This window comes from Podarcis liolepis (assembly GCF_965112155.1).
Source record: "Podarcis liolepis genome assembly, chromosome: 2".
NCBI lineage: Eukaryota > Metazoa > Chordata > Lepidosauria > Squamata > Lacertidae > Podarcis > Podarcis liolepis.
Window position 1 is genome coordinate 18,760,737 of NC_139555.1, and position 15,026 is coordinate 18,775,762.

Consider the following 15,026-nt stretch of genomic DNA (forward strand, 5'->3'; position numbering starts at 1 on the left):
TCAGCAATTTACTTTGGCTCTAGCAATTTACTTTGGCTCGGGACCCTTGTTGTCTTTCCTTTTAAAATATTTTTATAGCCACACTAGCTTATTTCTAGCGATCCCTAAAATTTGCAATATATTACTGTAGGTCTGCAGCCAAAGTAACTGGAAGATTCTCATTTTGGCCAAGACTTATGAGCACTTTGTGGCTATGACATGAACTTGTAGAGCTTTTGTTCTTCTTGCCAAGTAAATGAATTTCAGCAAGGACTCTTTGGACTCACAAAGAGAGTGGCAGGGCCTGAGTGCTTGTGTGTATTCAGATCCAAATAGAGGAGTTTACACGTTAATGCAGATGGAGAAAAGGATTAGAGTGGGGTCAGCAAACTTTTTCAGCTGGGGGCTGGTCCACTGTCCCTCAGACCTTGTGGGGGGCCGGACTATATTTTTTTTTGGGGGGGGGAAATAAAAAATGAATGAATTCCTATGCCCCACAAATAACCCAGAGATGCATTTTAAATAAAAGGACACATTCTACTCCTATAAAAACACGCTGATTCCCGGACCAGATCGAGGGCCAGATCGAGAAGGTGATTGGGCTGGATCCGGCCCCTGGGCCTTAGTTTGCCTACCCATGGATTAGACAGTTTTGGAGCCACATTTTCTGTTTGAAATGGTTGCAAGAACGTTCACAGTGGAGGTGCCATCCTGCAAGTCCTTCTCCTTCCTCATTCCACCCTGTGTGCAATGAAAGCGAGTTGCCGGTTGGCTTCTTGAAAGGAATTGAGCAGAGCTCCTCCTGGGTGCATTGCTGCTGAATATGTTGCAACAGGCTCTAGGCCTTGGAGGAGCAGGTGGGTGGGAGACCTTGTGTTAGAGTAAGGTTTCCCAATCTTGGGTCGCCAGCTGTTGTCGGACTACGACTCCCATCATACCCCAGTGGTCGGGGATGGTGGGAATTGTAGTCCAAAAACAGTGGGAGACCGAAGTTTGGGAAACCCTGTGTTATAGCATGGATGGGACTCTGATTGGAATAAATAGCTTGGCTTCGTTGAGCATCCTTGCCATGAATGTGGCTTCCCTGAATGGTGGCTACATGGAAGGGCCAGATCCTACTTAACTCTTATTAAGCACTACTCCACAATGTGTTCACTCCCTCCATGCAGCAAGAGCAGGATGCCATCCAAAGATTATTTCCCGGAAGACCAATATGGAAGCCTGTGATTCATTGTGAGTTTGGAGCAAGGAAGTATATTCAAACAGGGCAGCCTTGCTTGTACACACATTTATTTGTTTTTTAAACAGCTCCCTATGGCTGTTTCTCATTTTTCCCCCAATCCTAAGTTACGTTTGCCGCATCTCCCTATCAGTTTGCTATGTCCATCATCATATAAAAACCTAATGAAAATTCATCAGTATTTTTGGGTGCCTTTTTCCTCATATGCATGTTTCGGGGGCGTTACTTTGCCCAATTTGCACATTTTCCTGCAAGCAGCCTTTCATAATGCAGTGCATGCATACGTAAATGTTTGTGCACTTTTTTTAAGGGGGGAAACAGCTCGTGTATTGTCTTAGAAATTGTGAGCTCTTTCCTGTTAGTGAAGATCAAGTCGAGGGTAACGGACACCCCTTGCTCCTTCCTCCTATTTCTGAGTTGGAAAGTTGTGCTAGCAAACTATGGCAGAAATTTGCTGGAGATTTCATGCTTAGGGGCGTTTGTAACCCAGCAGATAATAGAGAAGTTGAAGTCTCCCATTAGTAAAATTTCTTCTTTCCCTGAAACACCTACAGTTTGAGAGGAAAATGTTTTGGGTATCAGTGATACAATTTTTTTCTTTTCAAGTGCTTTCATCAAGGTGCTTTTATCAAAGTTCTGCCGCCGCCTTCTTCCCCAGCTATTTCCCAAAGTTATTTTGCTAAAAAGATCTCATTTCTCTTTTTTGTGATACCTTCTTCTCTCAATTCATCTATACCGAGAGCAGGAAAATAAGGGGGGAAAGAGCTGCGAGGGGTAGACCACTTAAATATTTATATCGTTTTTGTGTAAGTGCTTGAAGATTGGGCTTCCGAATTTGCTCTTTCTTTCCTTTTTTTCTCGTTGTCAGTTGTTTGTTTTAGGAGACTAAGTGCTGATGCAACCCACACTGGGTTGGGTATGCCTCTTTTCAAATCTCCTCTCTTTAAAATCTTTGTTTGGGTGCCAGAAAATGGCGCTGTGAATCAGCCAGGCTGCTTTATCCCCCAGCTTATCTTACTTTCATAGGTAACCCACCCACCCAACATCTAGAAGAAGCACCATCTACTTCCCGCAGCCTCCCTAACCTTTTCAGTAAGAGCCTGTTGTAATGAATGGAGGTTTCAGAGTTGGCCGCTTTGGATTGTCTCTAAAAAGCGCCCGGGACTCTTGCTTGTTGCGCACACGCCCTGATACATCGTGTGCTTACTTGGCCGCCACTAGCAGACCCATTAAAACATTACAAAGAGGATGGGTTAGGCAGCAGAGAAAGGATAAACCGGTGCTTATGTCGTTCTGCGATAATGTGCGCAAAGCACTTTGAACGCCCCAGAGTGCCACGTAAATGCTTTTTTCTTTCTTTCGCGAAGGCATTTTGCAGAATCAGGGTTTCAGTTCCGCCACAGCACACTTATGAGTGTATGTAAAACTTTTCTCTCTGTGGATGTATAGGAACAGATCAAGGGAGCCCAACCCAAGGGTGCCAAATATTTGGGGGGGGGGTCAGCGTTGCCACACATAATTGATAACGAAACATAGCAGCTGCACAACATTTGAATAGTAATGCCCATCAAATATTTTATTGGGGGAGACCTTTGTAAAGAGACCTCAGCCGCGAGGAGTTGGCTTTTACGGAACAGATGCACCCATAGCTGTCAACTTTTCTCTTTTCTTGCGAGGAATCCTATTAGGGATAAGGGAATTTCCCTTAAAAAAGGGGGAAAGTTGACAGCTATGGATGCACCCCATCATCCAGTGTTGGAGAAAGGAAATAGAAAGTGTGTTATTGCATTATTATTATTATTATTATTATTATTATTATTATTATTATTAAAATCACACCTTCTTCTCAGACTGGAAAGGCGACTTAAGCAAGTTAAAACAAGACAGATTATTTTTATTATTTATTTATTTATTTATTTATACATACATACATACATACATACATACATATATACATACATATATACCCTGCCCATCTGGCTGGGTTTCCCCAGCCACTTTGGGGGGCTTCCAACTGAATATTAAAATACAATAATCTGTTGAACATTAAAAGCTTCCCTAAACAGATAAAAGGAGGTGCAATGTTCCATCATTGTCAGATAGAGAATTCAAACCCCTGTGCTTTTTCTCTCTCACCAAATCCCGCTTCTAGGCTCTGAATTATCTCGGGATTCAACCCACAAAAGAACAGCAAGAAATCCTAAGGCAGCAGCTCCCAAAAGATCCTAAAGGAACAGTGTCTTTTGGAGGTAATGAAGTGAGTTCTAGGAATATGGTAACAGAGAATGCTGCATAAAAAGGCCTTCCTCGCAGTGTTTGGGTGATACTTGGTTTTCGACATTGTGATAGATCAACAGCTGAACATTGCGACATACTGAAATATCACGATGTCTGAAAGAAGGATGGAGCTATGGAGAAGCATTGGCTGGCTTCACGGTTCTTCAGCATCACGATTTTTGCATGGCACACACCATGATTTGCAATATACAGTGGTACCTCAGGTTAAGTACTTAATTTGTTCTGGAGGTCCGTACTTAACCTGAAACTATTCTTAACCTGAAGCACCACTTTAGCTAATGGGGCCTCCTGCTGCCGTCATGCTGCTGGAGCACGATTTCTGTTCTCATCCTGAAGCAAAGTTCTTAACCTGAAGCAGTATTTCTGGGTTAGCGGAGTCTGTAACCTGAAGCGTATGTAACCTGAAGCGTATGTAACCTGAGATACCAATGTATTTGTAGGTCAAAAATTAGGAAACCGCTATCATGATACAGTCATACCTCATGTTACGTCCTCTTCATGTTACGTTCTTTCAGGTTACGTCCTGCGGCGACCCGGAAGTACCAGAAAGGGTTACTTCTGGGTTTCACCGCATGCGCAGAAGCGGCGATTTGCAACCCGCACGTGTACAGACGCGCCTCTGTGGTTTGCGCTCTTTTCATGTTGCGAACGGGTCTCCGGAATGGATCCCGTTTGCAACCAGAGGTACCACTGTATGGACTTCCTACTGGATTTGGATGATACATCAATATATCTCCCAGTCCTATTCATTACAGTAATAAACAGTGTTTAGGTTTGACCACACAAGGCTCTGCATTGTCATATTGTGGGCTACTCTCACAGTTTGCTTGCTTAGGGCTAGGAGCCAGGGAGCGGAGTCGAACGCAGTGGCAGCACGGCCCCAGCGGCAAGGGAAAGACAGCGGAAGGCGCCCCCCCCCTCCAGCCAGTTGTGGCAGCAGCAGGAGGAGCTGCCAGCACTGAGCTGCCTTGTACCCGGCTCCATGTTCACCCTCAGAACAATGGGGGACGGGTCGGCCCCCTAAAAAACCCCCAAAACATTTTAGGGGCCAAAGTGCCTCCGTCCCTAGTATGTGGAGAAGCGCAAGCCAGAGTTGACCAACTATTTAACGCAGGCATAGGCAAACTCAGCCCTCTAGATGTTTTGGGACTACAACTCCCATCATCCCTAGCTAACAGGACCAGTGGTCAGGGATGATGGGAGTTGTAATCCCAAAACATCTGGAGGGCCAAGTTTGCCTATGCCTGATTTAATGGGAAACCATGGGTTGTGCCAAAGAGGAAGTAGCTAAATGTGTGTGAATCCACAGGTCTCTCATCTAATTCAAGCCTTTTTAGGGTTGCTAAAAGTTAACATAACACTGATGGCAATTAACCTAGCTGATTTGTTAAAAACCCGGCTGTCATTTTGTATGCTTACAGATTTCCCTACGTGCAATTCATAGCTAGTGTTTTATAGGAAATGGGTGATGGGGAGAAACTTGGGGAACATCGAAAAAACATAGCAATTGTTCAACAGGCAGCTAAAAGTTGGGTGCAATCTTGAAATTGCTTCTTTTGCCATTGATCAGGCATGTTCATGCTCACTTAGCCTCTGTTTCAGATTTTGTCCAGGTGGCAAGAAACCTATTCTGTTTGCAGCTAGATGGGGCAGGTGGTGCCCAAGGACAGGCAGCACTTAATGCTCACGAAATTGCCCAATTACTAGATTCACAGGTAAGTAATGTGTCTGTTATGGAGCTCTCTACATTGATCTGGACTTTGTTTATTTATTTAATCATTCATTCATTCATTGAATCCATCCATCCATTCATTCATTCATTGAATAAATGAATAGATAATAACAATAATAATTTGTTACTTTTATTTCATACAGCTGTCCTGTATTGTCTTTCTCCTGCTAGTATATTGCTGGGTTTTCTTCCCTTTAGTTTTGTGCCTTTCTAATGGTTGATATTATGAATTTAATATTGCAAACCCCTGCTCAACCTTGCATTTTAAAATGAAATTGTCTTGTTAGCTTCTTCTAAAAACCATCGGCTATTAAGCAATAACTTAGGGCTTTGATAAAGACACACACACAAATATGTTTGAAGGCCAGCTTGTTGGATTCTCTTCTAATTATTCTGCTTCAATTTGTACTTGCTGATTTTGCAAGTTAAGTTAATTCATTGGAGTAGCAGGCAAATCTCTTAATAAGACTGGATTAAGTTGGTTTATATTATTATTATTATTATTATTATTATTATTATTATTATTATTATTATTATTATTATTATTATTACAGTCTCCGCAAATCAATAACAATTAAAACAGCATCATTTTACATAATCTTAAAGCCTGAATGGTTAATGTAGGTGTTATACAATGTAGGTGTTTAAGTATCATCATGGATAAAACTGACCTAATTATTCCAAAATTTCTTTGTTAACAATCCCCGCTCCTCCCGCCCCCCCCCCCCAATATTTCAACGCATCCAGTTTGTCTCCTATGATCCATTGCAAAGAGAGGAATTGGAAGAACTTAAGAAAGAGAGAAGTGAAGCGTTACAAGAAATATGCAAATTGAAGGTAATAGTTTGCTTTGCTCATCTGAAACAAAATATACTCATCCCTCCAAGTATAGGGTTGCCGTACATCTGGAATTTACTGGACATAGCCAGTTAACTGTAAAACAAAACAAGAAACAACAAAAACTCAATAACCTTGCCAAAAAAGGCTCAACAACTCAATTTTCACTTTTTGAAATATGGCACCCCTATAATGCAAGTACTTTTTGGTTTTTAAAAAGAGGATTTTTAAATGGAATGCATTAAAATAAATTTGAAGAGCGTAGCAACTGGAGTTTGTGTATTCTTTATACCATGTTGACCCCACTGAGTTAAAATTATTTGGCTTGATTTTGAGAAATAGATGGGATAACTTTCTGCTTCTCCAAGGAAGGTCCAACTCAACCATTGTTTATATGTGTTTGTGTGTTTGTGTGTGTGTGTGTGTGTGTGCGCGCGCACATATGTATATTAGCCTGTCCCACTTATGGGCTTCAAGTGGCCTACAGCAGTTTTATGTTAGTACAGTGGTACCTCGGTTTACCTATGCTTCAGGTTACATACACTTCAGGTTACAGACTCTGCTAATCCAGAAATAGTATCTTGGGTTAAGAACTTTGCTTCAGGATGAGAACAGAAATCGTGCTCCGGCGGCGCGGCGGCGGCAGGAGGCCCCATTAGCTAAAGTGGTGCTTCAGGTTAAGAACAGTTTCAGGTTAAGAACAGACCTGCGGAACGAATTAAGTACTTAACCTGAGGTAAGTCTTTTCCCTTAGGGACTCTCAGTCTAAGACATTCAAATGGTTTCAGGGGTAAAGGTAAAGGACCCCCTGGACAGTTCAGTCCAGTCAAAGGCGACTATGGGGTTGCGGCGCTCATCTTGCTTTCAGGCCGAGGGAGCTGGTGTTTGTCCACAGACAGCTTTCCAGGTCATGTGGCCAGTATGACTAAACCGATTCTGGTGCAACGGGACATCGTGACGGAAACCAGAGCGCACGGAAACGCTGTTTACCTTCCTGCCGCAGTGGTGCCTATTTATCTGCTTGCACTGGCGTGCTTTCGAACTGCTAGGTTGGCAGGAGATGGGACAGAGCAACAGGAGCTCACCCCGTTGCGCGGATTCAAACCGCTGACCTTGGGCAAGCCCAAGAGGCTCAGTGGTTTAGACCGCAGCGCCCCCTGCGTCCCTTCAGGAGTAAAAGAGACCATCCAGACCTACAGTGGTATCTCGGGTTAAGAACTTGATTCATTCCGGAGGTCCGTTCTTGACCTGAGGTACCACTTTAGCTAATGGGGCCTCCCGCTGCCACCGCTGCGCAATTTCTGTTCTCATCCTGAAGCAAAGTTCTTAACCTGAGGTACTGTTTCTGGGTTAGTGGAGTCTGTAACCTGAAGTGTCTGTATCCCGAGGTACCTAAGCTTTAGCAAGGTAGTAGCCTCATATGCTTGCAGACCATAACCCTGAAGGGCAGCGCATTGGAGTATTGCTGGGTTACAGTGTGGGACTTGTATCAAGGACTAACTAGCTAACAGCAAACCTAGTGGCTAAGCTTTGACCAGATAGTATCTCTTAGCCTAACGTATCTGGCATTACTATTGTGAGACTAAAGGGATGTATGCATATCTGCTTTTTGGGCAAAAGACAGGAAACAAATGTTGGGAAATGCTTTTAAATATGCTCCCAGTTCATCAGGGGCACTTTTTTAAATGGCTCCAAACATCTTTCTAATCCAGAGTTTCCCAAACTTGGGTCTCCATTTGTTTTTGAACTACAACTCCCCTCATCCCTAGCTAGCATGACTCAGTGGTCAGGGATGATGTGAAATGTAGTCCAAAAACTGGAGATCCAAGTTGGGGAACCCTGATCTAATCAATTAATCAAACTAAACATTGCAGACCTGCTTTCATCCTGTCGTTTTTATTTTCTCATTGTCTTTTAAGGACTCCCAGCTTTTTAAATGATATCTCTTCCTCCTCCATTTATATGTGTGTGGTTTTTTTTAAAAAAAATTAACAATTTCAACATAGCAAATTATCAAAACAAATCATTTCCCTTGTTTCTTCCCCATTTTTCCCCTCCCCCTACCTCCCTCTCTCCCCCCTACGACTTTCCTCAGCTCCTCTCTCTGGTTTCTCATCCAATGTTAACTTCTGCATATTATAAAACTGTATCCATTCTTATATTATCTATCTTCTATGTTGTCCCTCAATAAATGTGTGTATGTTTATTCAAAACCTGCCAGGGAGTCCAATTCATTTTGTTGTTTTTTTAGATAATTTGTAAAAGGTTCCAATTCTTCTTTGAAGTCACAGTTGTCCTTGTCTTGTAGTTTGCATGTCAATTTTGCCCTCCCTTTATATGTTTTTAATCCAAATCTCACCAATCGGTGGTAAGTTCATCTTTGGTAGCTTGGGAAGTGTGTTTGTTCATTTAATTGTCCATTCCATAAAACTGATTTTCTTTTACGCCGCATGGAGATAAGGTTCCAAGCAATAAGTAAGGTATATATTTCCATTCTTACACGAGTGCTTTTGGAAAGAGAGATGGGGAGGGACAAACCTCTCTTTAAACTGTTACTTATTATAGGCATTCTTTAATTTTCTACTGGCAGAAGGTTTCCTACTCTGTAATTTAGATTTCAGTAGTGCTCTGCCAGCTTCATGGAATAATCACTGTTCCTGTGCGACTGACTGTGGTAAGACTTAATTTGTTCAGTAATAAAAGAACATTTCTGATTATGTCCCTTGGACTCGCCCCCAGGATAGAAGTCTCCGTAGACTTGCACAATAAGTCCTCAGTGCTGGCAACCGCTGTTATTGCCGTTGCTACCTCTGCTACAGCTGAAATGTTTTTAATTTGCTACTACATTGCTTTCCTTTTGATCATTTAGTAGTAGGTCTTCTTGGATTTTGGGGTGTAAGACTTTGAGTAGACAGAATTCACAAAGTCAGCTGTAAAGTCAGGAAGTACAGTCTCTCAGGGATTCCTTTCCACTATTTCTGATGGTGGGGAGAAGAAGAAATGAAATCTCAAAAGGTGCACAGGGGGGGGGGAGTTTATTGGCTCAGCGCATTTTGTGACATAGTTCCTCAGGGGTGGTGTCAGGGGACTGCCATCGGAACAGAGGAGGGAGGCAGGGGGGGCCGTTGGGATACAGAGAGCCTCCAAAACTCCTGAGGAGCAGTTCCTCTTCCAGCCATGGGAAAAGCCACACCTCCAGTGGAGAAGAGAGGGAAGGGGCCAGCCGAGCAAGGAAAGGGCTTGAGGATGCTGCTGAGAGCCCCAGCGCCTCACCTCGCTGAGCTGGCCAGGAGGGACACACGCCACGTCAGTCGCCCAGCTTGCGCAGAGGGGTGAAACGCAAAGAGGGGAGGGGGAGGTCTGACTAAGATGGACATGAACTTTGTAGAACTGCACTGTAAATAGTTTGCACAATAAAACCTGTAAAAGACAGGTAAGAGTCCTGCCTGGTTACTCACGAGCAATCACCAGCAGCATCTGACAGGTGCTTAGATAAAGGGTAAAGGTAAAGGGACCCCTGACCATTAGGTCCAGTCGTGGCCGACTCTGGGATTGCGGCGCTCATCTCACTTTATTGGCCGAAGGAGCCAGCGTACATGTGGCCAGCATGACTAAGCCGCTTCTCGCGAACCAGAGCAGCACACGGAAACACCGTTTAGCTTCCCGCCGGAGTGGTACCCATTTATCTACATGCACTTTGAGGTGCTTTTGAACTGCTAGGTTGGCAGGAGCAGGGACCGAGCAACGGGAGCTCACCCCGTTGTGGGGATTCGAACCGCCGACCTTCGGATCGGCAAGTCCTAGGCTCTGTGGTTTAACCCACTGCGCCACCCGCTTAGATTATATACCGTATTTTTCGCTCTATAGGACGCACCGGACCATAGGAGGCGGAGAACAGGGGGAATTTATTTTTTTCTTGTTCTTCCCCTCTAAAGCAAGGTGTGTTCAAGGTGCATTCACCCAAAGCCTCCAGAGCACAGCGTGAGTTTCCGCTGTACTCTGGAAATTTCAGGCGGCTACCTTGGAAGCTTGGAGAGCGAGAGGGGCCGGTGCGCACTGACCCCTCTCGCTCTCCAGGCTTCAGTGAAGGCAACCCGAACCCTCTGGAGCACGGGGGGGGGGGGCTTCAGATTCCTTTCGACCTGCTCTTTGGTGCTGTCAGTGGGGGGAAGCGCTGCTTTCCCCCACAGCCAGCCTCAAAGTTCCCTGAAGCCTTTGGAGCACAGCGGGACCTCTGCAGAGGCTTTGCACAGCTATCCCCAAGCTAGAAGAGCGAGACGGAGTGCTGCGGAGCACTCCGTCTCCCTGTTCTGGCTTTGGGCTTAGCCACGCAGCCTGCATTCGCTCTATAGGACGCACACACATTTACCCTTAATTTTTGGAGGGGAAAAAGTGTGTCCTATAGAGCGAAAAATACGGTATTTGTCTAAAAGAATTTTTGCTCTGCTTTTCAGCTGAAAACAGTCTCACAGAGAGGCTTGCAGTGATCAGAAATACAGTCCCTGACTTTAGGCTTGCAATCCGAAGGACACGACACAAAAGGAAAAAGGAATGGGGGGGGAGGAGCAAAAATGAAAACTTGGGCCCTAGTTCTTTCTTTCAAAGTTCACCAAGCCATTCAGGCCTGACCTCTGCTTCCTCTCCCTTTCATGGCAGTTGTTAGCGAGAAGAAGAAGACATTGGCTGATGACACAGCGTTTATGCATCAAAGGCTCCGTGATTAGAAACGTGTTTCACGATGATGTCAAGGGGCCAGTTTTACTGCTTTGAGATGCCATTAAGAGAGGAAAGGGCAATAATTCCCTACTCCCCCCTTTTGTAACAGAACTGGCACCTGTTTATATTTAAGCGACCTGTGCTCGCTGTTTATTTGTGTGACAGCCACATCCATAAATAAAAAGGAGAGAACGTCTAGGCCATGTTTGCAGAAAGAAGGGGAAAGGAAGAGCAGGAAATACTGGCTGCTCCTCTGTGTGGCTGAGAGGAGCACACTAATTTAATGATTTTTCCTCCCTCCAATTGAAAGCATGCAGGTCATCCTCTTCCAACCAATTTAGGTCACCACTTGGCTTGATTATTTCAGGTAGACCTGTGAAGTAAATAATTGCTATTGATCAGAGGTCTGGACTGTCGATGCAAGAGCCTGCAACCCTGACAGTGCTCACAAAGCAACTTAATATCCTGGAGCCAGAGAACCCCTGCTTCTGCAAACACATGCACAACACATAGATATTTATGGGAACGAGTGAAGTCTGTGGTGTTGGCAGCACTGGATTAGTGACCTGGGAAAGCTGGGGTTTGATTTAAATCTGTGCTGAATGTCCTGGGAAACCTGACCCACTAAAAACGAAGGCCTCTCAGACATGCGCAGAGTCCTGCTCCCTTAAAGGTAAAGGTACCCCTGACCATTAGGTCCAGTCGTGGCCGACTCTGGGGTTGCGGCGCTCATCTCGCTTTATTGGCCGAGGGAACCAGCGTACAGCTTCCGGGTCATGTGGCTAGCATGACTAAGCTGCTTCTGGCAAACCAGAGCAGCGCACGGAAACGCCGTTTACCTTCCCGCCGGAGTGGTACCTATTTATCTACTTGCACTGGCGTGTTTTCGAACTGCTAGGTTGGCAGGAGCAGGGACAGAGCAACGGGAGCTCACCCCGTCGCAGGGATTCGAACCGCTGACCTTCTGATCGTCAAGTCCTAGGCTCTGTGGTTTAACCCACAGTGCCACCCGTCTCCCTTTCTGCTCTCTTAGAACTGCACAATCACAACTGTTGCCACCCCAAGCATGTGAGATGGAAGGAAGAGCTGCTAGATTAGAGGGTTAACTTTTAGGACTGAGTTGCCCCCACTCTTTGTCGTTGTAAGAAAGAGGCAAAACCTGCCCTGAGCTGCTTTGTGGGGGTTTGCATAGGACACCCTGATTTCAAAGCAGCAACACAGGTACCCTAACTCAAGCCCGTAAGCAAGAGTTGCTGGCAGCGAGTTGCATCCTCTGTTGCAGGACTGGGCGATGCCTGGTTTTCAACATCGCCATATATATTGCCAGCTAAACATTGCGATCTACTGATAAATCACAATGTCTGAAATAAGGATGGAGCTATGCAGAGGCGTCGGCTGACTTCATGGTTTCCCCCACATTGTGATTTTTGCTTAGCACAGACAGACACATCATGATTTGCAATACAGTGGTACCTTGGGTTAAGAACTTAATTCATTCTGGAGGTCTGTTCTTAACCTGAAACTATTCTTAACCTGAAGCACCACTTTAGCTAATGGGGCCTCCTGCTGCCGCTGCGCCACCGGAGCACGATTTCTGTTCCCATCCTGAAGCAAAGCTCTTAACCCGAGGTACTTTTTCTGGGTTAGCGGAGTCTGTAACCTGAAGCGTCTGTAACCCGAGGAACCACTGTATATTGCCAGTTCAAAAACTATGAAACCGAGATCACGCCATGGACTTCAAACAAGTTTTGGGCGATATATTGCCCAGCCCTACCCTGTTGTAGCACCTGGAATTGGTGGTGTTGCAGTCAACACTCAGAATGAAGTCACAATCTGGGGGTGGGTGGGTGGTGCAGCTAGGAGTGTTCAGGAACAAGGTCTCCCACCCACTCTGTCTGTCTGTCTGCCTGTCTTTCTTTTTCTCTCTGTGCATAATTACCGTATTTTTCACTCTATTGGACGCACCGGACCATAGGAGGGGGAGAATGGGGGGGGTTCTTGTTCTCCCCCTCAGAAACAAGGTGTGTTCAAGGTGCGTTCAAGAGCAGGCCTTGCCGCTGCCCCCCGAGCTTGTGAGGCTGGCGGTGGGGGGAAGCACTGATTTCCCCCACCGCCAGCCTCAAAGATTCCTGAAGCCTTTGGAGCGCAGCTGCACTCCAAAGGCTTGAGGCTTCGGGGGGCATCCTTTGTTGCCTCCGCAGGGCGGCGGGGTGCCTTCACCCCGCCACCCTGCGGAGGCTTTGTGCAGCCATCCCGAAGCTGGAACAGTGAGGCGGAGGGCTGCGCAGTGCCCCGTCTCGCTGTTTTGGCTTCGGGGATAGCAGGCTGCTATCTGCAAGCCTTGGGAGCCCGGCGGAGAGCTGCCCGAGGCCCAGGGTGTACAGTGCCACCCTACCCGGGCTTCGGGCTGCAGGCAGCTATCCGCAAGCCTGCGGAGCCCAGCAGGAGTTCCCGCCGGGCTCCGCAGATTTGCGGATAGCTTTCTGAAGCCGGCATTTGCTCCATAGGACGCACACACTTCCCCCCTTCATTTTTGGAGGGGGGAAAAGTGTGTCTTATAGAGCGAAAAATACGGTACTTCCTTCTGATGATGACTGCCTATAAAATTAGGGTAGTGGGTTACTCTCTCTTGTTGAAGATTCCATAACATGCTGTAGTATTGTTCCATGCCCATTGAAATGTGGGAGGGTAGGGGTGTATGAAGCTGCTGCTGTGTTTCCTTTGGTCTACAGACAAGCCGTCATATGATAATAGCTTGCTGCAATTAACTGACACATTGATTTGTCTCTTTGGGATTTAAAATGTTAGCCTTTGTGGTAGAATGTGAGCTCCTACTATTGCTCTCCAAAACCATTTCTTCTTGTTGTCATCTCAGCTTTTATATGCCTGCCATTGCTATTTTTTTTTCCTAGAGAAAGAGATGCTGGAGCTCACCTTGAACGCTTCCCTTGTTCTCTTATAATGGCAATGGCACCCATCTGATTGGTGCCGGAACTGAATGAATGAATGAATTTTATTATTTTGGTCACAGACCAGTTCCAGCCCACATACAATATCAAGGAAGTCATAAAACACGATAGGATGCATTTGAATTTGCAATTAGGTATAACAGGGACAATACAGATGTAGCAACAGTTAAAAATATATATAAATTAAAACTTAGTCACTAACATATAACCTAAAATTATCATTTAAAACCTCAATCATTATGATAGCACAGCTTGTTCCCTAAGTGTTATGGTAATCGCGCAGAATTTGGCTACCCTTAATGTGATCTCAGGATCCTTGTCCTCTACCAGGGATTTTAGACATTGACGTTCAATAGGTTGATTGTCAGTTCTCCATTTGTGTCTCATTCTTTTTTTAAGAGTGCCGGAACTGAGTTCCAGGGAGTTCTGCCTGGGGGCGAAAGCCCTGCCTGCTACCACCCCCCTGTCCCAGGGATGGGAAACCTGTGGTTCTCCAGTTGTCGTTGGACTCCAACTCCCATGATCCCTGACCATTGGCCATGCTGGCTGGGGCTGATGGGAATTGGAGTCCACAGTGTATGGAAGGCGCCGCTGCACCAGGCTTTGGAACGGACCTCAGGACAGATAATAGGAAGTGCTTCTTCAGACAGAGTATAGTTAAAGGAGGAGAAGATAGTGATAGCCACAAACATGGCTTTAACAAAGGATTGGACAAATTCATAGAGGATAAGGCTATCAGTGCCTGAGGGCTGTCCTGGCTTTGCTCTACCTCCATGGTCAGAAGTACTAATGCTTCTGAATACCAGTTGCTGGAAGCCACAGGAGGGGAGAGTGCTGTTGTGCACAGGTCCCCTACTTGCTGGTTTTCCACAGGCCAACACCCTGTTCTATTTAAATATATAAATAAATAAGTATATTTTTTATCAATTTTTTTTGTTTTGTAATTTAAAATACTCATTTTACATCCTTAAGATATCAGTGACTTCCCTTCTTCTCTTTCCGTGATTCATTTTACATATCATAAATCCCTGCACATTTTACAAAAACTATGTTGTTGTTGTTTAATCGTTTAGTCACTGTCAAAACCTCCCACTCTAACTTTTATTCCCCCTTGCATTCTCACTGGCCAATCACATCACACCTATTTTAACCCTTTCCTTATGACCCATCCTAGGAGGCAAACACCACATTAGCGAATAAGACTTAATATTGTACATGAGATATGATAGCCACCTTCAGATATCTCAAGGGCTGT

The 15,026-nt window shown here is 45.2% G+C and overlaps 1 protein-coding gene across 1 annotated transcript in view; it reads left to right on the plus strand.

Moving 5' to 3' along the window:
- Positions 1–15,026, plus strand: part of STXBP4 (syntaxin binding protein 4) — a 136,778-nt gene that overhangs the window by 33,268 nt on the left and 88,484 nt on the right. Inside the window, exons 9-11 of the mRNA XM_083490006.1 lie at positions 3,372–3,468; positions 5,120–5,232; positions 5,997–6,086. Coding sequence (XP_083346132.1) covers positions 3,372–3,468; positions 5,120–5,232; positions 5,997–6,086 — 300 coding nt within the window. The remainder of the gene's footprint in view (positions 1–3,371; positions 3,469–5,119; positions 5,233–5,996; positions 6,087–15,026) is intronic.